Raw genomic sequence first — 22916 nt, 5'->3', positions numbered from 1 at the left:
GGGTACACTATTTGAGTGACTTCTGAATTTTCAGGGGGTCTTTGGTCTTGAAAGTGGAATATCTGTTCTTGCAACTAAGTTGTTAGAGAGCTTTGAATGTTTGCTTTAGAGCTGGGACAGGAGGACAATAAGGAGCTGTGGCTGGAGAGCAGCTACCACCTGCACCCACAATTATAAGGCCCCTTAGCATTAGCCCTCAGATCACCACAGCTTTCAGCTCCCACCGGCTTGGTGGCAGCCAGCCTCCTGTAGGCATCTCCAAGAACCCTGAGGTTATTTCTGTAAAATATTGGTGGGTGTCTAAACAATGCCTTTCGTTGCTCACTGCCACAGTCTGCTAGCCTGAGCCTCTGTAGCCTCAGGGCCCAACTGTCCCACAGAGGTGCCAACTGGACTAGAACTGTCCATCACTGCCATTGCCCCTTCCTGGCTACAGTGGAGCTGGAAATTGTACCCTGAGGCTGAGCAAAGTAGAGCTTACCCACCACTCCTCTTGGGCAGAGACTGTAAGTTGGAAAGACTGCTATGTTATCCATTTATTTGGAGAAGTATCTAGAAGCAAAGTTAATTGGGCTGCAGAGCTCTAGCACTTAGTGATTCAGCTTTTCAGTTCAAAACCACAGATTCCATCCCAGGGCCCAGGCTAGGGAGAGTTGAGGGACAGGATTCCTCAGGATGTTTGGGGGTTCTGGGGGCAGAGGGCATAGGCTGAGCAGGACAGAGGGAGCAGGGTTGAAAGAGCACAATGCCTGTGATAACTGACAGATTGGTGGGCTCCTGTGTGTTCTCTCTGCAGGGATTCGTATAATGATGACAAAAATTTTTAAAGCACTTTGAAAGGTCAGAAACTGGGGACCTTACCTCAAAACCCCAGAAGGTATAATGTTATGAACAATATAACATTGGTGTTTGAAATGTCGATGCCGGATCATAGATACAGGCGCTGAATCTGTAACTAGAACAAACTATGAAGAAAAAGTTAAATTGTCATAGAAGCCCAGCATCTTCGAATTATTATGACTTTACAGGTCAGCCACTTGATCTGGCTTCTCTCCAAATGCTTAAGCTCCTCCTGCAAGCCTCTGTCCCTCTGCAGGGGCCACCTGTGCCTTTCAAGCCCCGATCCCCTGTACCTTCACCTTCACCTTACTTCACCTGCATGCAGATGGTCCCTGCCTCCGGATGGTCTGGACTTAGGATTTTTCAAGTTGATGATGGTGAGAAAGCAAGACACATTCATTAGAAATTGTCCTTTGAATTCTGAATTTTGACCTTTTTCCAGACTAGCAGTATACGGTATGATGTGCTCTTATGACCTGGGTGTGGACAGTGAGCCGGGTCATGCTTTAGGGCAAACGTGCCACAACACTGGCAACCACTCTGTTTCTCACTTTCAGGACAGTTAAATGACATGAGCTATTCACCACTTGATTATAAAACAGATTTGGTGTTAGGTGATTTCACCCACCTATTGGCTTGAAGGCAGGCCAGGTTAAGCTATGGATGGTCAGTAGGTTAGGTGTACTAAATGCATTTTCCTCCTGGAATTTTTTAAAAAAGTTTTCATTTACTTATTCATGAGAGATCCAGAGAGAGAGGCAGAGACACAGGCAGAGGGAGAAGCAGGCTCCATGCAGGGAGCCCAATATGGGACTGGATCCCAGGACCCCAGGATCACGCCCTGACCCAAAAGCAGATGCTCAGGCACTGAGCCACCCAGGCGCCCCTTTTCCTCCTAGACTATTTTCGATTTACAGTGGGTTTATCAGGATGCAACCCTACTGTAGGCTGAGGAAGATCTATGGGTTATTGAGTGACTGGGGGTGTGGTAAGCAGGGGGAAGGGCAAGAGAAGAATGGATAAACCACGGGGCTACATGAAGTCTTGAATCTTAGACGAGGACACCTTGAGTATTGAAAGGAAAGATTTGATGTAGGCTCCACACTTGTAAGCAGAAAAAAGAAAAAGAAAAAAAAAACGGGTCAAAGAATGAATACCTTGTGCTAGGATTTCAGAAATAGCTGTTTAGAAATGGTCATGATTCTTGGGCGAATGGGCATTTGTCAGTACTCTGTATATAGTACCTTCTCTCAGTGAAGTCCTGTCAGCTGCCAAGTGATAAAAATAACAGAAATCAGGTTGATTCTTGCCATCCCCCCCCCCCCAGGATTTCATTTAGTTAAAAAAAATTGCTCCCTATTCAGCATTCATGTGGACCTCAGACTCTGTTACATATCTGACAGGCTATTTGTCTTGATCTTGATCATAATAAGATCAATGGCTCCTGTTTGATATGAGAAAGTAATGTGTCAGCTGTATGATGATTTAAATAATTGCCCTCTTATCAAAGGAGAAAGGGTCTTTTAAGGAATTTGACTTCAGGGCAAATGTACAAATATTCTATTTTCTCTCCTTAGGTTCAATTCCGGAAATGTTTAACATGTTCCTAAGGCTGATTAAGTATTTTTGGCCTTGCTTCCCTAACAATTCAAGGCTTCAAATAGAAATATATATATTTCTGTATTTGGTTATTATTTTGCTTAATAAGGTGATGGCTACTGACAGATTTTAACATTCCCAAGGGACCATTCTGAAAGCCATGAAGGAATTGAGAAGGTACTATAGGTTGGAGTTACTAATATGAACCCAAGATGAGAAGGCCTCCTGCTATTTCTTATTGTTCACATCCAACAGTCTGCAAATACTCTGGGCAAGAAGCAGGTGATAATTAAAGAGGTAGCAATAATAGCTGAGGCCCACTTGAAGTCTGTAGAATTCTTCTCTTGGCCAACACTTTAAAATCGGGTTGACACACAAGCATGAATTCATGGATCCTCTTAAATGAAAAAGCCAGAAATATAGCCCATTCGGCCCCCCTCTTCACATGGGAACCAGCAAGCAATGAAGCTTGGTGGCAGCCACCTGCTTCAGGGGTAGGCCACCTCCTACACCACCTCGCCTGGCCCACTTCACTTCTTCACGTTGGCTTCTGGACCTGCGATGGACCTGGGTTTGGAAAGCTTGACCTTCGTCTGACCACTAACCCCGTGGCTGCATATTTCCCTTCATTTTCTCTTCACTTCTTTCCTTTATCCCTTGGCAGCACCAGCTCCTTGATCAGCCCATCTCCCAAAGAACAAATTTGTTCTTCCTCCCCCACTTTCTTTCCTTCCTCTTTTCCAGATAAACCGTTCCCCTTCCCTGTATCTTTCCCCTATGTGCCCCACAGAATTTTCCTCGTCTGAACTTGGACAATGCCTGCATGAAGAAAAGCCCATCCCAGAATGACTGTGATGACCTTTCTTTTGCAAAGATTACACCTGAATAGATCCCTGAAATCATTTCCCATTTTCATGTCCGATCTATGATGATGCTCATACTGTTAACCTAATGCTGAAATTCAGAGCATAATTTGAAGGCACTCTGAGTCTGAACAGACTTGGTAACTTAAAACATATTTCACCCTCAGAAAACAAAAGGTTGAACCTCTGAATATAAAAATGGTTGATAAGGCTTGTTTTGTGGAGAGAACATTTGCCGAGTGATTTTGCATTATGGTGCATGCTGTGGCCTAAAATAATCTGAGCAGTTTCCTCATTATTCAGTGATGGTACAGTACTAAAACAGATGCAGCCATTTGAGCTCAAAATTCAGATAGTACGAAAACATGACTTTTGGTGAAAGATGTTCATGGTAGTCACCCAGTTGGGAAGATCCAGCAATCTCCTCTGGAACCTACTGTTTGCCATGTAGTTACTCCCTGGTGAGAGGTGAATGATGTCCTGATTCCTGACCATGTGCCGACTGGCTGGGGCTCCTTCCAGTCTCTCGTCTCACTGTGCACATACAGAAGGCTTCTCAAATGTCCACAGGTGATCTCCCCACAGCTATGCACTGAGAATTATGAGTTATGGGGCATTTAGCCATCTGCTGTGATCAAGGGAACGGACCCAGTGTGATGGTTAATTTTATGTGTCAGTTTGATTGAGCCACAGGATGCCCAGATACTTGGTTAAATATTATTTCTGTATTTGTCTGTGAGGGTGTTTCTGGAAGAGATAGTGTTTGAATTGGTAGACGGAGTAAAGCAGATGGCTCTCCCTAGTATGTGTGGGCATTGTTCAATCCACTGAGGGCCTGAATAGAACAAAAAAGTTAAGGAAGGTTGAATTCTTTCTGCCTGGCCATGGAGCTGGGCCATCAGCCTCCCCCTGCTCCTTGGACCAAGACTTACACCACTAACTCCCCTGGTTCTCAGGCCTTTGAACTCTAAACTATACCACCTGCTTTCTTGAGTCTCCAGCTTACAGAGAGCAAATTGTGGGATTGCTCAGCATCCAAAACTAGGTGAGCTATTTCCCCATTTATACACACACACACACACACACACACACACACCCCATATACCCTATTGGTTTTCCTCTGAGGAACTCTAGCACACCCAGTTTAGAAGATACCTTCCACTCCCCTCTAAGTAGAGTATTTCTTTGCTCCGTGGAGGGGACAGCTATACCTACTCAAACTAACATTCCCAAATAACAACCACAAAAAGGTTCTGATCCTTTACATTTTGCCTTATCTAGCTCATTTGGGGGTGAAAATTCTGTAGTTGTCCTCATAGGGAAGGTCTTTGTACACAAGCCCATGTTTTTGAGCAGCACCCAGAAGAGGATTATTATGAAATCAAAATGAATAGATTTTTATGAAAGTTAATAACATGCTAGTAAGGACAATAGTTTTAAGATTAAGATTTATCCTTGACTAGATTTCCTATTATTCGTTTTTTTTACTCCACCTGCTGCCTGTTATAGTAGAATAAGTACAAATAAGCATGGAATACCATAAAAAAAATCCCCATTTGAACAAAAATAATGACACAAAACCCAAAACGTTTTAGCTACAGAATTCAAGAAGCATGAAGTCGTTCCTATACACCAGTAACGATTTTAGGAACTCTATTTCTACCTAATAAATTGGCGTATCAGAAACATGAATCAGAAACAGGTCAGTGTAGGTGAAGGGGAGTGGTTTATCCTTTAATTCTGAGGTAAATTGGAATTGCCACACTGATGAAATGATAGGAATGATACTAAAATATGAAAAATCAGAAATGATCTGTTGATGGACCATGAATATCTGAGAAAGGAAAAAAAAATCAGCTTCACCTAATTCCTCAGCTCAGTGAGTAGATGGCAAGAATGGAAATAGGAATTCCAAGTCAAATTGAAATATTTCAAAATTAGACCCACTAAGGGAATAAAGGAGTCCAAGATTCAAAGCCTGAAGCTCTAACAAGCATCATTCTGGCTAAAAACTGGAATTATGTTGAGGGGGGCAATGTAGACAATAACTGCGATGATTTTAAACTCCATCTGCTTGGCAAACAGGAGCCCTTGGGGGTTGGTTCATTGAAGAAGGATTTGAGTATTTTAAGAAGTGGTGTTTGGAGATTGGGCAGATTGGGCTGATGATCTCTTCCCATTCTTGTTCCTTAGGAGGCCCTCTCATATTTTTCCCCAGCTCCAGTGTTAGTTTCTGGGGTGTCCCCACCACTGCAGTAGGGATTTTTCTTTGCTTTGAGTCTGTGCATGCTTGGGACCACTCCTCCCTTCCATTTCACTCTTCACCCTTATGCTCCTTGATGCCTTAGGTGGCCAATGTCACTGTGGCAAGGGGGTGTCACACTCCTACTGTCATGTCTCTTGCTGGGAAGAAGCACATTGGTTCCTAAAACACAGAATTCAGCCTACCCAGAGCTGGGTCAGAATCTGAGGGCTCCTGCTCATTGTTGGGACTTGCCTGGGCAAACCAGAAAGATGATGCCTGTGAATGGAACAACTGGAGTAGACCTAACATGGAGGAAGAGAGTCTGAAATAGTCGGGGCTTGGAGAGAAGTGCTGAGGCCTCCAGAATGCAGAGCCAAAGTCCATTCACATTCTACTAGCAGCCTCTGAAAGACCATAATTGTGTTATTTTTTTCCCCCTTCCTGCTGTTTTCTTCTTACTAGCTGAGGAAACCTTAAAAGCCTTCACATCAGCTGTGTGGCAGCTGAAGAGGTCCTTGTCCTGAAGTGTGTCCAGAGAAGGTGAGAGACTTCGAGTGGAAACAGTATTTAGTGGCAGTGAAAGGGGAAGGAAAGCAGGTAGGCCAATTTTGGGGCCATTCCAAGAAAGGGACCATCTGAGGAATAGCCCAGCATGGCCAAGAATATAGACTCAGCTACTACAGAGACCAGTGTTCAAACCCCAGTCCCACCAGTTAACCAAATAGCTCAACTTTCTCAACCTAGATATACTAAAAAATGAAAATTAAAAAAAAAACCTAGGATTCTGGGTGCTCTGGAAAGCTTCCAGGTGTGCCTCATCTGGATTCAAGAGAGAGCCCTGAAACCTCACTGGCTCTTCATGGGGCCATTAGAGTGGAAACATGAGGGAGAAGTATAAAGAATCCTAAGATTGGGGGTGCCTGGCTGGCACAATCAGTCAAGTGTCCAACTCTTGGTTTTGGCTCAGGGTCGTGAGATCAAGCCCCACATGGGGCTCGGTGCTCCGCAGGGAGTCTGCTTGGGACTCCTTCTCCCTCTTCCCTTCTCCCCCCATGCATGTGTGCACATGTTCTCTCCTTCTCTCTGAAATAAATCTTTGAAAAAAACCTGAAAAATTAAAAAAGAAGAATCCCAAAGACCATAGTCCTGACGTGATTGAACTACTGAGGTAACCCCGACTACCTACGTAGTTGGTTCTATGATTAGGGTCCTGTGGTCTAATCTCTGCTACTTTGAGGTAAATGCATTTCTTAACCAAAATATCTGACTTGAAAACATCTCACTGGGTTCTAAGTAGGTATTTTTTTCAGATGAACTCATATACTCATGAAGTAATACGTGTAAAGCAATACATGAATTTTGTGAAGTAGTATGTGCAAAGGGTGTGTATAGCATACAGTTGGTGCTCAGCACACTGACATTGCTGTTTCTCTTTTCCCTTGGTTCATGTTTACTCATGTCAGTAAGCCTGAGGCCACACAAATTGAAGAGAAAGGACATTGGCACTTGTTCTTCAAAGTTTGGTCCAAGGCCATTATCCCCTTTATGAAGTCTTGTTTCTTGGCTAAGGTCCCTCCAGCAAAGCTGATAGCTGCCTCCTTTATGTCTGTCCTGTATCCCCTGCATATTGTTTTTAAAAATATTTTATTTATTCATGATAGAGGCAGAGACACAGGCAGAGGGAGAAGCAGGCTCCATGCAGGGAGCCCCATGTGGGACTTGATCCCGGGACTCCAGGATCACAACTTGAGCCAAAGGCAGATGCTCAACTACTGAGCCACCCAGGCATCCCTACCTGCATGTTTCTATAGCAGTGCTGATGACCCCGTTCTGCAAGGATTTGTCTCTACAGATGCTAGCCTGTAAGTTCCACAAGGACAGAGGCTGTGTTTTATTTATCTTTACATTCCCAGAACCTAGCATAGCACCTGATCCAGAGTAGGTGTTCAGTGTTTCATGGATCCACGAATGAACCAGCAACTCAAGAAGAAAATGGGCAGAAAGGGGCAGGAGGACGTTGAGGGATCCCCTTCCACTTCTTTCTCCCCACTGTAGCACCCCTTTCCCACGTCTCATGTCCAGGCTCCCTCCCCATCCCTTGTCTTGCTAAAGATCATGTCCTGGCCCTCAGGAAGTGTCACTTTGGCTTATAGCTTGGGAACGTTTTGTCCTCACTGGACAGTATGGTGAGAAGTGTATGTGAGTCAGATCATGAACCTGTGGTCAGGAGATCCTCATGACCGGATCCTGGCCAGTGACACGTTCATAGACGTTCTTGCAAGGCTTCTGAGAAAGTTCTTCAGAAAGGGATGCACTTAATTATCTTATGTTCCTGCCTTCTGCTCTCTGCTGGGAACATAGACACAATTTCTAGAGCTGGAGCAGCATTCTTGGGACCTTGGGGCCTCTCATATCTCATACCTGATATCCTTGAATCATGAACCAATGTTTGTCATCCTGTAACCTTGAGTTATTAATTACATGAGAAAAGAAACTCTTCTGTATTTAAGTCACTGAAATTCAGTCTATGTTACCTGCAGCCGAAGACAATTGTTTTTTCTCCTTAAACATGGTGAGGTCAGTTTATTTTTGAACGTTTACATGTGGTCTTCCCTCTAGGTGAGGTGCTTTTCTCACAGATCATCACGTGACTGGCCCCTTGTCAAGGTCAAATAGTAGGTTAGAATGTCACCTTCCAGGAGGGGCCTTTCTGAAAACCCCATCTGAAAATAACTTCCCACACTCCTCCATCATTCTTTAATCATAATCTGTTTTCTTCACTGCAATTATCACTCTCTGCGCTCTCTTTTGCCTGCTTTCTCTCAGTGCATTCAGGCTGCTATAAAAAACATGATGGACTGGGTGGCTTACAACAACAGGAATTTAGTGCTCATCAGTCAGGAAGCTGTGCAATCCAAGGCCTAGGCACCACATGGTCGGTCTGGCGAGGGCTCCCTTTGCGGTTCAGAACTCTTGCTTTCTGGCTGTGACCTCACATGGTGGAAGGTGCGAGGGATCCTTTTGGAGCTCCTTTTATAAGCATCCCATTCCCATTCATGAGCCCCCTTGTGGCTTGGGCTCCACCCAAAGGCCTACCCACCAATACTAGAACTTTGGGCATTAGGATTTCAACATAGAAATCGTGTGGGGAAGCAGACATTCAGACCCATCGCACTTCTTGATCATCCTCACTAGGAATGCAAGAACCTTCTTTATTTTGTTCAGAACTGCTCTATCTCCAGCACCTGGAAAAGCACGTGGCATATGGTGGATACTCTATAAATAGTTTCGCAGAAAAGGAGGAAACTTCCCCAAGTGCAAAAGAATATTTTTCAGCATAGAATACACCGTCATGTGTTGCCCAGGTTTATAGTTTAGGAAACAATGGGTCAAATGCATCTTATGACCTAACTGCTGTATGTAACACAGTTTATATGAGATGAGTTTCAAGTTCAGTTTTTCTTAATGACCTTATTATAATCTTGATCACAGGTCCTCTTGCAGCTTATCCCTATATCCAGAAAACACTGCCTCTCTCTATTCTTAATAGCTCATCAGATTTTAACACCTTGATGAAATTCTTTCTTTGTTGTACTAAAGGAAGTTCTAAAATTGTTCCAACAAGAATCTCACCCAATCTCAGGTAGATATTTTCAAATTGATTTCTTGAGTGCCACTGCTTAGACTCTTTGCAGGCCCTATCCCATCCCACATCCTGTCTGGAGATTAAACTCAACCCCTTTCAGAGGTACCTTGCCTGACTTCCTGCCCTCCCAAGGGGTTCCTGCACCACTTATCTTCTCCGTGGGTCCATTTAAAAGCAGCAGAGACTTGTTAGTCCCTTTGGGACGACTCCTTCTCTTTTGGATTTCTGTATGGGGAGCATGGTGGGCTCTGATGAGACTGTACGTAAGACCTTGACCTCCAGGAGAGGAAATGATCTCTTTTAGTGGCTACAGGATCAGCTTTTATAGAAAGAACCCACAGACTGAACTAATAGGATAGGACCATCTTTTATATACTTTTAGGGAATAAGGGGTCAACCGGTTTGAGCAAACAAAGAGTTTACAAGTCAGATGGTAAGAGAAGAGCCCAGGAATATAGGTTGGGTGCTGTGGCAGAGATAGCTGTAGGCCAGTGTCCATCTTTCCCCTTCCCCTTCCATTTAAGGTGCCAAACAGAGGAAAACACTTCGCAATCTCTTCTGTAGTTAGGTGTGACCATGTGACGCAGTTCTGGAGGTTTTGTTTGGATTTACTTAAGGGACACCCCTGGTGGCTCAGTGGTTGAGCATCAGGTCGTAATCCCAGGGCCCTGGGATCTACTCCCACATCGGGTTCCTTGCAGGGAGCCTGCTTCTCTCTCTGCCTGTGTCTCTGCCTCTCTCTCTGAGTCTCTTATGAATAAATAAATAAAATCATTTTTTTTTTAAGAGCTGACCCACTTGGGAAATGTGCCCCCCCCCCCTTCCTCCTTTCCTCTGGCCTGGAATTTGTACTGCCGGCTGGAGCTCCTGTCATAATCTTGCATCATAAAGGCAGGTTGAGGGTGGAAGGCATATGCTAAGAACGGGCAACAGAGCAATGATTTCATAGAGCAACCTCGCCAGTTCTGAATTCCCATTCCACGGTTCCTTCTCCGTGAGAGGATAAACCCTGGTGGCTTTAAGCAACTGCTTTGAATTTTTTTGTTCAGTGGAGCCAAGTATAAGCCAGTTTGATACAGATGCCCACTTGGGGAGCTTTAAAAAAATCTCAGCGTCCAGGCCACATCCCAGATAGTTCAAATCAAAAACTCGAGGGATGAGCTTCACGCATCAGCAATTTTTTAAAGCCTCCCAGGTGATTCCAGCGTGCAGCCCGAGTTGAGAATCACTGCTTTAGGCCATGGGGCCTCATGTTTAGCATGTTCAAGAATCCCCTGGGGGATGGGGTGGTGCTTGCTAAAAATTCGAATTTCCACCTCTCACTCTCCAGAGATGTTGCTTCTTTAGGTGTGAGGGTTCGCCAGGTGATTCTGAGAGAGGCAATCCGGGGAGAATCACGTTTGAAGAGACACTGCTTTAGGGAGTGGGGAATGGCTTGAAGTTTTAAGGCAAAGAAATGGCAAGATCGGAGGAAAATTATAAGAGGATTAGTCTAGAACTAGTGAATAAGTTGAGAAGAGGTGAAGGAAAACTGGTACAGAGACCAGCTGGGAGATAGTGCAGTGGTTGATGCCTTGGGGGGGCGTTGGGGTGGGGGGGTGGCTGTGAGCCAAGAGGGTGACCTCAGAAATGGGGAATTAAGGAGAGAGACAAAAAAAAAAAATAAGGAGAGAGACAATAGACACCAAATAAGATAAAACATCACAGAGTTTGCTCACTGACCGAGTAGGGGTGAGGGGATTTATTATTTACCGACTCACTGACCCTTAGTAACTAAAGCATACACAGGGGGTTTGACTTCTGGGTTAGGACGCATTTCCCCCTTGTGCTCAAACTCCATTAAATCGGTGTGGATGATTAGTGTCCTTACTGCTGCAAGTGTGAAGTTGATTTTTGTTAACCTGACTGGGGAACCTTTATTTGCTAAACCAGCAATTCCAGTGTAAAGGCTCAGACACTTTATGCTAACAAGAGTCTATTTCACGAATTTTAGTATTTGTTTATGTATAAATACATGCATAGATAGACAAGCAATATACATATATGCATGTATGTATATAGACAAGCAGTTAAATATTCTTCGTGCCAGTTTTGCTTTTTTTAAAGTCGTGTCTTGCAGAGCAGAGGAAATAAATGGATATAGTTGCTGCTCTCGAGCTGTACTTTATGTAGATAGCCTTTTAGAAGAGACGCAATTAAACTTTCAAGGGCTGAATATTTAAAGGACGGCTTTTAAAGGTGATCCTAATGGAAAATCATTATTTAACTATTCAGGATCCGTGGAGCAGATAGATGTTAGGGTGATATTTTATCAAGTGACTTTAATGAAACAGAATTGGAGTAATCCTAAAATACACCTTGCCTGGTGATCCCTGTGATAATGAACGCCCATGCCAATAAAATTGATCTTAGGTGTGTGTTTTTTTTTTTTTTTTTAGGATTTTATTTATTTATTTGAGAGAGAGCAAGAGAGTGAGAGAGCTTGAGGTGGGGGAGAAAGGGAGAAGCAGACTTCTCACTGAGCAAGAAGCCCAATGCGGGGCTCGATCCCAGGACCCCGGGATCATGCCCTGAGCTGAAGGCAGACGCTTCCCTGATGGAGCCACCCAGGTGCCCCTTAGGTGTGTTTTTTAAGTCTTCAATTGTTGATAAACAACATACTGGTGTCACAGTTACAAATCAGAAAGAAATAAGGTCCAAAGTAATAGATAAGTCATGAAATGTTGGCTAATTTAACTCATGAGTTCTTACCAAAGCCTTTGCCCGAGTAGGTTTTACAATACCAAGTAAAGTTAACGAATGCACAAAATGGACACATCCTCACTGACTTGCCGCTCCAAGTGCAAGCATGAATGAAACACCGCCTTGCTTTCTCCTAGTTCACCATCTAAATAAAGCGACAATAAATTTCCCTCAGGGTCATCTTAGTTTAATTTTCTCTCAGCTGGGAAACATTTGTTAAGAAGGCCCTAGCAGGGTGAAGGTCATTGGGTCTGTTCAAAGCATAAAAAGGCTAAGTTCAACAGGCAACGGGAGAGCCTTTGTCTAGATCCCATACCACCTGGCATTTTGGGGCTAATATGAGACTGTTATTTAATCTGGTGTGAGTCAGTACTGTGTCAGTTGTTTATGGTCCTTACGCAACAGTGTTAGTACCACCAAAGGACCACCAGCACCTACCCAGTTCTGGCCACACAGACCAGAGAAAATGAACACCATGTATGTGGACTGTCATGTGGCCCCCCCTTGCCAGCCACCCAACATTATTTCCTGTAGTTGGATTTTTGGTCCCTCTTTTCTCTTCCATGTTTACTCACTGGTAATTCAATGGGTTAGAGCCAAGTGCTGACACTTTGGGGATTCTGTACCTTTGGGACCCCATGCATTTCATACAGAAAGCGATCTAGTCCATGGTCACAACCCTCACCTCTAACATGAGCTAAACGAAGTTTCTAAAGCATGGGGCACTGGGAAGTCTTTACTTCCCAGCAAAGACTTGGAAGTGTTGAGAAAAGGTACAAAGTGCTGGGTAGAGCTCTACCTCTATTCCCACTGGGCCCAACAACCCAAAGTAGGCATTCTCCTACAGATGGGTCAAAGGAATCTGCTCTGGGTTGAGTTATGTCTCCTCAGCCCCAAATCCATCTGTGAAGTCCTAGTTCTCAGTACCTCACAAGGAGATCTTATTTGGAAATACGTTGTTGCAGGTGTAACAGGTATAACTAGTTCAGTTAGTATGAGGTTCTACTGAAATAGGTTAGGCCCCCGAATCCAGTTTGACTGGTTTCCTTATAAAAAGAGAAAATTGAGGGCAGCCCGGGTGGTTCAGTGGTTCAGTGCCGCCTTCAGCCCAGGGTGTGATCCTGGAGACCTGGGATCGAGTCCCGTATCGGGCTCCCTACAGGGAGCCTGCGTCTCCCTCTGCCTGTGTCTCTGCCTCTCTCTCTCTTTCATGAATAAATAAATAAAATTCTTAAAAAAAAAGAGAGAGAGAGAAAATTGAGACCCACACACAAACACGGGGAGGAGGACACGTGAAGATAAAGACAGAGATGGATCAACAGGGAACAACCACCAGGAACCAACAACCAGGATTGTCAGCAAACCACCAGCAGCTAGGAGAAAGGAACAGATTTTTGCTCCCAAACCTCAGAAGGCACCAAGCCTCCCTACACCTTGATCTTGGATGTGTAGCCTTCAGAACTGTGAGACAAGAACTTGGTGATGTTTAAAAGCCACCCAGCGTATGGTACTTGGTTACTGCAACCCTAGCACACTAAAATAGAATTGTTCGCTCATCCTTTCCTTTGATGGACAGCATATTCTTTTGGCACACACATGGCTCCCCTTTGATTATTTGACCAGTGAGAGTTAAAATTTTTAAAGCAAAAACACCTGTAATAGAAAGAGAACATATAGGACAGAGTGGGTGGCTTGGCATGCCTGCCAACCAGGCCTCTTGTACTAATAAGGCCTCCTCCATCGTGTGGATTAAGAAAGCTGTGAGGGCTGCCTCCATGCTCACCAAGCACTTCCATACTCTCCCACCCCACGTACTGGCTGCTATCTCAGCCCCAGTGTGAAAAGGAAGCATTACTGAGTGAGCTGCGAAACTGAATTCTCTCTCTCCCTGCTCTCCCAACTTCCTAGCAAACAGAACAAGGAACACACAAGAACCAGCTAAAAGTGGGACTGGAGAAAAAAGAGTGGAAAAAAAAAAAAAAAAAACAACCATGAGAGATAGATAGAAGCTGAAAAGGAGAGTGAACTAGGCATGGTTGGTCAGAAAACTAATTGCTGGAAGAAAAATCTGAAATCTCTGGCTATGAATATCCATGATATTCAATATATTGTTCTCCGAAGCCATTAGGAAATTAAGATTCTTCTTGTGGCTGTAGTATGTTCATATCTCAACAAATTATCTCTGGAATTCAAACTTCATGCATAATACTTATTTTATTTTTTATATCTTAGTTCTGTAACCATAGTCTGTGTGATTCCGCCTGAATTAACACAGAACACTGGAATGATGAAGCCAGAAGACAGGTCATTTGGTTCAGCGCTCTCCCTGAGGTGGACCGAGAATGTAACAGGCCTGTCCTCTGTCACACAGCCTGTTTCAGAGCTAGGCCAAAAAATTTTACAAATATGACATAATTTAGGGATCCCTGGGTGGCGCAGCGGTTTAGCGCCTGTCTTTGGCCCAGGGCGCGATCCTGGAGACCCGGGATCGAATCCCACATCAGGCTCCCGGTGCATGGAACCTGCTTCTCCCTCTGCCTGTGTCTCTGCCTCTCTTTCTCTCTCTGTGTGACTATCATAAATAAATAAAAAAAATTAAAAAAAAAATGACATAATTTATGAGGAATATGGTTTGATTTATACAAATACTTTTTTAAAGATTTTATTTATTCATGAGAGACAGAGAGAGAGGCAGAGACACAGGCAGAGGGAGAAGGCTCGATGCAGGGAGCCCGATGCAGGACTTGATCCTGGGATCATACCTTGAGCCAAAGGCAGATGCTCAAACACTGAGCCACCCAGGCATTGCATGAAGAACATCTTTCTAAACCACTTTGGAACCCTCACTTACCCATATTAAAGTATTAAAGAAAAAGCCTTGGGGCGCCTGGGTGGCTCATTTGGTTGAGCATCTACTTCTTGATTTTGGCTCAGGTCATGATCTCAGGGTCGTGAGATCGAGCCCCACATTGGGTTCTGTGCTGGGAGGAACCTGCTTGGATTTCTCTCTCCCTCTCCCCCTCCCCCTTATGCTCTCAAAAAGGAAGAAAAAAAAGTCTTTTGATAGTCATCTGGGAAGCCTCAACCTAGAAAATTCTTCCAAATGTAATATAAAGACCTACGATAAGCATAAATTAATTTCAACCCAAGTCTTTGAAAAATACTTGATGGATAAATTTATTTTTCATATTAAGTATATCAAGATGTCCTGAATTTTGCAAGTCTTGTGAATAATTATGTGAACGCTAATCTGAATTCATAATAGTGTAACGGTGTGCTAGTCAGTCTCAGTGCTTAGTGTCTGTCCACTTACTTGGTCCTTACGACACCGTATGGTTCAGTCCCATCTGCTATTCACCCCATTGTCTGACGAGAAAACTGAGGCAGAGAGGGTGACACCATTTGTAAAAGGGCTGGGCTGAGATCTGGGCACAGGCCAAGTCTGCGTACCCACGCCAGTGCACCTGCCTCACCTTTGCCGCCCTGGGAAGCCGTGTGTAGCTCAACATGCATGGGTTCCTAGCAAGTGGTAAAGCTGGGATTTGATCCCAGTCTCAGCTGATGCTAGAGGGTCCTGGCTCCTCGGGGTTGCTCCTTAGCCCAGAGGGGGTACTCCTCTCTTTGTCCTCAAGATGTGCGTGCTTCATGGACCTAGCACCAGGCCAGGGAGCCACAAGCATGGGTTCCAGGCTTAGAACAGCCTTGGACTGGAGAGTTGTGCTCTAGACACTGGGAGCCATGGCCCTGGCCCCACAAACCCTCTCAACCACCCCGCGGGGAGCAGCACACTGAGACTACAGGGGAGGAGAGTGAGATTCACACAGTGAAGTGGTTCCGTCAAGGTCACGGAATGGGGTTCTCTGCCTCAATGCTCAGTCTCCACATGTCCTGAACCACCTTGCCTCTGAAGTCACTCGGAATCCTCTGAATCTCTTCCAATACAAAACAAGACAATGGTGCTAAGTCCTAGGGATTCTTCAAAGGTGTCTCAGAAGTCATTTTAGAAAGGGAGTCCAAGGACACTGAGCCTGGCAGCCGCCTATCCCTGAGGTGTGCACACATGCATGCACGTGGGCGCACACACACACACACACACACCCCAAGCAGGGCACAGCACTGCCACTTTTGATATGCATTTTAAGTCTGATTTTGCACGTTTAGTTGGAAAGAAGATTCTGCTGCTAAAACACAAGTCAAGAGACCATTCTAGGAAGTGACCTTTGAGGCCTTTCTTAGTTTGAATAGTAAGGAGAGGATCAGCCCCATAAGGGGACAGTTACTGTGGTTCCTCAAACCAGGTAGGAGAGACTTGGGATCCACCTGGCTGGCTGTGTCCAGAAGACATCAGCTGCCTTCAAAAGAAAAGGAGGTGCTGCAACTTTAGCTGATGTAGACACAGTTTGGGAAGGGGGTTTTGATGACGTCTGTGACAATGGCCCTCTGACCTGGGGCCAGCTGATGAGAAACACGGTGGGAGTTTTCATCTCTCCTGGCCACCATCCCTTGAGGGCGTCACTTAGGGATGAAGGGGTGTAAGCAACTCTGGCTTAATCCCAACTGTCTGGTTTTCCTCCTCTTTTTCCCCTGGCTACCTGCAACCCAGACTCCCTCCTCTGGCCCCAAAGCCAGGTGATAAACAGGAAAGGAGTGGTCTGTGCTGGTTGGGAAATAAGTCAATTCATTTACTCCTTCAGGTCTTGCCATTGCCCCACCTATGTTCCTACTCAGAGCAAAGTACTGGTGTGTAGGTGATAGCTGTCAGGCTGGCGTCTTGATGAATGCATGGAGAGCTGGGGGTTCTGTTTGCCCAGCCCTAGAGTTCACACCCCTTTCACTGAAAGCTGTGTGTGTAGAAAATAAGGCCAAGTGTCCTTATTCACGGTGATGGTGATCATAACTTTTTACAAGATACTGAGCTATATTTTACCCACCATAAACTTCATCATTCCGAATGTGCCATTCAATGATTTTTTTTTTTAGTAACTATATAGTTGTACAATCATCATCACCCCATTTCAATTTTGGAACACTTCAGCACCCCAAAAAGTCACCCCAAGGCTCATTGGTAGTGACCCTTTGTTCCCGCTCGCAGATCTAGGTAATCACCAATCTACTTTCTGGTGCATATAGATGTGCTTTTTTGTGAGCATTTCATGTAAAAGGAATCACATGACACGTGGCATTTTGTGACTGGTATCTTTGAGTAAACTCTTCTTGCAATTCATCCATATGTTAGTGTGTTTTAGTATTTCATTCCTTTTTACATAATACCTTTTTAAATGGCAGCATTATGTAGAGGAAGGATCATGAATTTCAGAAGCACACAATGTGGGGCCGAATCAGAGGCCTTAGTTGTGCAACTTTGGGCAAGTTTCTTAACCTTTTTGAGACCTAACAGTAAGAAGAAGGATAATAATTCTCCGTCTGAGGGTTAGTCTATGAATTAAGTGGCAAGGGATGAGTGCTCAAGAAATCCAGTCTTTGTGTCTCCATTCCCCAGGAACCTTTGCTTTTTTTAACCCTGCTTCAGATTTTAAAGTGAATGCTACAGGTCCCCTACTAGCTTTCACGTCAAGCTTGACATGAGAGCCAACATAACTAGCAATGTCAGGAACGGAGTTCCACCAAGGAGAATCACATCCTTCATTAATGAAAACTAGATGGAAAGAAGCTAAAGGGATTTCCTTTAGTTATAATGCTGTCATTTTTTTTTTTTCCAGAAAGAAGGTTGAATTGTGTTCATTATTTTAAGGAGGAAATACTTCAGATTCTATTCTAGAACATTGTACGGAGTTGGCCTTACATTTTCAAGGCTCAAAGAACAACACTTTTTCCCACTAAGACTTACAGAACTGTTCCCAATAACATCAACCTTCAGGAAACACAAAACTAAGTAGCAAATGGCTACCAACCCCTGAGTATATAAAATCCATCTCAAATCCTCAAAACTCAAGTTTGAGCCAGTAGTTTCAGACTCCTTCTTTCCCAAAACTTTGGAAGAACCAAATTTTGTGTGTGTAGTAAAATAGACTAAATTGAACTCCTTGTTTCTTTCTCTGGTCTATCTTCTGTGATTAGAACATGTCATCAATTTGCATTTCCCCTTAGAGGGATCCTCAATATACATCATACTGCCTTGGACACAAGATTGACAAAGCTGCTACTATTTAGCTCTGCGCATAAAATTTCCTGTTCTAAATCTGTTTTCCCTTCTGAATCATTGTTTCCCTACAGTTTTTATTCCACCACTATCCCCCTTTGTGTTTCTGATTGTTTTACCTCCCTTATTGTCTGGGATTTATCACAGCTGCATTTCTTCCGTACGTTCCTTAAACACTGACTCCCTTTCCACCTCCTTAAACACTGAATCCCTTTCCACCTCCTAGATGGAATCGCAGATTCACTTCCTGTTAGGCACAGTGTGACAGTTAAAACAGAAAAGGATAAAGCTTCTAAATATTTCTACCAAATGAGATAGGTTTGTAATACACTTTATGTCTCATATCAAGGGCATTAGATACTATATCTTTTCTCATGATATAAGACGCCACTTGTTAAGTGTAGTTATTGAGAAAGGCAACATAGGGCTTTCTACTCTATATATACCAATAGTGGTCACCATACATATTATTGGCATTATATATATTGTTGGCATTAAAGATGGCAAAGAGTGATTCTTTCAAATGCATACGTGAGATATAATTCCTATATGTGATCAATCTGCAACATTTTCAGTTTAGCCTATAAGACTTGCACTTTGATTGTAATCCAGACATACACAGATAAACAGATAAAGGTTGTATCCAAATGGAATCAAACACTTAACGTATTTCCATAAGGATTCCTGTGTTTTCTCGTTCTACATTCTTATTTGAGTATAGTGACTATTGACAAAAACCCATGACTAACTTCTTTCCTGATATTGAGAGAGCAGGAAAAAGTAGAGGGGGATCTCAGAAGAGAAGTTTTTGCTCACTACATCAGCATCTAAATTAGGACAGGGAATCCATGAGGGTGATAAAATAAATACAAAATAATGGGGAGGAGCACATCAACAGCCTAGGTTTAGTTGGGTTTGTGAATTTCCCCAATCTTCACAAAAATGTTCTTCTGTTAAAACTTTCCTCTTATACAGTACAATGAGGAGAGTAATTTATATCCAAGACTTTATTTTAGGGATTTTATTTTAAATGGTATCACAGGAATTTATCTCACGGTATAAATAGTTGAGTACATCTAGGATTTAGCAAAGATTTTCTCTCTACTGAACTAGCCTTTCGTGCAGGAGATGTTTAGCAGCAGATGACAAATAATCTTGAGGTGTGATGACTTAACTTCATTTTGACAGCCAAACATTCCGCAGAAAAATCTGAAGCACAGAGTTTCAATATGTGGACGGCATATTGAAAGTCAATTTTTAAAAAATCACTTAATGACCCCAAACTTGAATCTACATATATATTCAAGGATCACACAACCTTCAGATTGTAATTTGGCATGAGATTAGTCTTTCTATGGCTCTCAAAAGAATCCTGATCTCAGGGTGATGAGTTTAAAACTTCAGATTTGCAGAGATCACCTCTGAGGTCTCTGCCACCATAAAGAACTGTCAGCCTCCATGCATCATGTGTCTGAATTACCAAATAATGCCAAAGAGTCTCCTACCCCGAGATGGCAGCAAGTTTTTGGTGTGCCTGCCGGGCCATTTCACAGCCTTTGGTTCTTGTCTTGTGCATTTCCGCCCGGAGTGAGGGGCAGCTGACAGAGACGTCCCCGATAGAAATGACCAACTCCCGATACAGGGCCACTTGCGTGTTGAACTCCTGGACAAGCTGGAAAAGAAGTGAATGGCTTTCACCAACGTGTCGTATTCTGCTGTACACAAACAGGGGTGTTCTGTGACCCTGTGGCCAACTAAATAAGTCTCCAGCTCAGGAGCCCACACTCCACTGCTCAAAGATCAAGGCACAAAGGTGGGAAGTTTCTCTTTGTCCAAGGCAAGTGTTTATTTTTCATCGTGCAGTCCGAGCGTGGAAGCTCTATTTCCGGATCCACCCCCACCCCCTCCACCGGTCCCTTAGACTCAGTTTCCCCTAGACAGCGAGAGCATATGCCACTCCCAGGTCCCTAGAGCTCGAGGATGGGAACTCTCACGCAGAAGGCTCCCTGGCACCACAGCTAAGAGAGGGATCTGAAGTTGCGAGGGGATAGAGGCCCAAGACAGGTTGTCACAGGGAAACTGGGCACCTCCTGCCAGGCCACTGAAGCCCAGACTCTGGCTCCGGAGCCTGCCGGGAAGCCCGGCCACAGCCTCTGCGCTGCAACCTTCGTCCCCTCTGCAGCGCCCCGTGTGCTCTGTTTGGGTTTATTTGCTGCCGTCTCCCCACAAATCAGCACCTCCACCTTCCCATCCCTTCCCTCCCTGGTGGAGCAAGCCACTTCACCGTGTCTTTCGCATCCCCCGTCCCCCCACCCCCCCACCTCCGAGGGGGTAGAGGCATGACTTACAGCCGCTGACCCCAAGACCCTGGCCGTGGCACTTCTTTGCGGGGCCATCGCGACCCGGGTTGTCACCCCGCATCTGGGGACTGCAGATTTAAAAATAGTGCCTGTGCACGTGATCGGCATGGAGGAGCCGAGGGTGGGGGAGTGGCTGGCAGTCAAGCAAACGACTCACAGACAAGATTTCCCCCACCTTCCTCTCAAAAAAAAAAAAAAAAAAAAAAAAAAAAGGCGCAGTTTTCACCTACCATCTTGCAGTCGTCCAGGGCTCGCTGGGTTTTGTGGGCGCTCTCGGAGCCGCTGCCCCTGCGCTCCCAATCTCCGCTCTGCAGCGGCGGCTTGCTGATCTGGAAGATCGAGGAGCGGGTGGACCGGCCGGGGCGCTTTTTGCGCCCATTCGGTGCAGAACTCATGCATACACATCCACCAAGCCGAAGCCGCTGGTGCAGTGCGCCCCGGCGCGGGCGGCCCGGTCGTTGCCCTGCGCGCCGCCGCCGAGCAGCCGCCGAGCAGCCTCCGAGCAGCCGCCGAGCAACCACCGAGCAGCCGCCGAGCAGCCACCGAGCAGCCGCCGAGCAGCCACCGAGCAGCCGGAGCAGCCGGAGCCGGGAGGCGAGGCGCGGCGCTCACAGGCTCGGGGCGCGCTGCGCGGGCGGGTAACCTTGAGCCTGCGGGAGAGCCGGGGGAGCGGCGGCGGCGCCGTGCAGCATCGCCTCCACCGGCGGCGGCGGACGGGCTCGGTCAAGTTCTGCTCAGCAGCATCGCCCGGCCTGTCCCGGGAGCTGGGCGCCGGCGCGGGCTCGCACTACCTCCCCCTCGGCATGGACCGCGAGGCTGGGCGAGGAGGAACGCGCCGCCAGGCGGTTCTGAGTTTCCATTCAGATGGGCGAGCAGCTTTCAAAGCCTGCGCTGCAAGGTGGGGGTGGGGGGTGGGGGGTGGGGTGGGGGGACGAGTGTCGCTCTGGCTCCGGTGTCCTCCCGCAGCAGCGCAGCGCCGCTCCGTCGTCTTTCCCCTCCCTCCCCGCGTCGCCAGGCCTGGAAGGGCTGGCGGTACCCCCCCACCCACCCGAAGCAGGCACCCGGCTCTAATAGGCTGCCTTGATCCCCCGTCTCTACGGGCTCGTCTGCTCCAGGATCCCAAATGAATCCGTGGCGGGACTGGCGGACGCAGGGAGTCGGGCCGCCTGACGTTGTGCGCTGCCCCGCACATTGATAGGACGGGAATACTAATGTGATCCGGCCGGAGAACCCCCCCTCCTGCTCCCTCCACAGTTTATGCACTTATCCAATCAAATCCCCGGGAACGTCAGTTGCAATATTACTTCATCGGCTCTATTCTTAGAAACGAAAAGTGTCATCAGAGTGGAGCACATTGCCACATGCTGGGACCTAAACACGGATCAACCTGTGTGCGTCTAAGGCCCCGGGGCCGTCGGAGAGCCTCTGGGGGCCGCGGATAAGCAAGGCCCAAAGGGAGGGGGCAGCGAGGTTTTTGAGTCCAAAGGAAGACCTCTTGATGACCTAAAAGGAAAGCTTTGTTGCCCTCAGTGGGTTGTTGCTGTAGTTCTGCTTTTTTATTTTGTGGGGCACATGCGGGGAAGGGGACTGGGAGCCAGTAGGGCAGAGCGCACAGAGGGATTCAAACTAGCCCTCCTCCCATTTTAACCAGTAAAGTTGCTGGCCTTGCGTTCCAGGGTGTCCAGACCGGCGCGCTGAGGGTTTCCCATGAGAGCCAGCAGGCCTCCCTCAGGCATTCAGAATGACCAGTTCTTTCTGGGCTCTCAGTGAGCCAGAGGCCAGGGTGGGGGGTTGGGGCCCAGGAGAGTGGAGGGGATGCCTGAGTGAAGGGTGATGGCAGTGAGCTCGGGCCATTGAAGTCCACTTTTACCACTGACACCCTAAGGTCCTTAGGGGAAGGAGAGTTGGCCCTCTGCCCTGTGATGGGAGAATACTTGTTCCCATGAATAATTTACTTGGAGGCATCGGATAAAGAGGTCTACCACCGAGGAACCGATGATGGGTGGCAAGGCCTCAGGAAGAACAAATCAGAGGTTCCTGGTCAGTGTCTTAAGGGGACATGGAGAGTGCACAGACAGGGAGAGCCAGAAATAGGAAGGCTGAAACCCATAAGGGCAGGGGGTGTCCCTAGGATATGTGTGTGTGTGTGTGTATACACACACTTATATATATATACATATATATATATATATATATATATATATACACTTTTTTTTTTTTTTTTTACAAGGCTGGTAAACACAACAGAGTGGTATAAGAAAGATATTTGGTCTTTGTCCCCAGTTCCCGTCGTAGAGCTCCTAATACCCTTGGCATCTCCTGAGTGATAAGGGTGATTGGAGTCTTTGGTCACCAGAAAGACTAAGAGCTGGCTAGAGGTTTGGAGCTGTCAGCCCCACCTCCGACTTCCCTGCAGAGGAGATTGATGTAATTGTGAGCAGCCAGTGACTTTATCAATCGT

At 45.8% G+C, this 22916-nt stretch overlaps 1 protein-coding gene across 3 annotated transcripts in view; it reads right to left on the bottom strand.

Annotated features, from left to right (window-relative positions):
- The window catches only part of RGS7BP (regulator of G protein signaling 7 binding protein), a 102598-nt gene extending 81616 nt beyond the window's left edge, over window positions 1-20982 (bottom strand). Inside the window, exons 1-2 of one of the 3 annotated variants that reach the window (XM_072826623.1) lie at window positions 20686-20982; window positions 19601-19767 (exon numbers count right to left, since the gene is read on the bottom strand). In XM_072826623.1, coding sequence (XP_072682724.1) covers window positions 19601-19767; window positions 20686-20850 — 332 coding nt within the window. In that variant the 5' untranslated portion in view covers window positions 20851-20982. Of the gene's footprint in view, window positions 1-19600; window positions 19768-20443; window positions 20556-20685 lie in introns of those variants that run through there. The other 2 variants (XM_072826624.1, XM_072826622.1) reach the window with 2 other exon arrangements.
- Between the last annotated feature and the right edge of the window lie 1934 nt (window positions 20983-22916).

The sequence above is a fragment of the Canis lupus genome, chromosome 5 (assembly GCF_048164855.1).
Source record: "Canis lupus baileyi chromosome 5, mCanLup2.hap1, whole genome shotgun sequence".
Lineage (NCBI taxonomy): Eukaryota > Metazoa > Chordata > Mammalia > Carnivora > Canidae > Canis > Canis lupus.
This window is presented reverse-complemented; position numbering and strand designations above follow the sequence as displayed.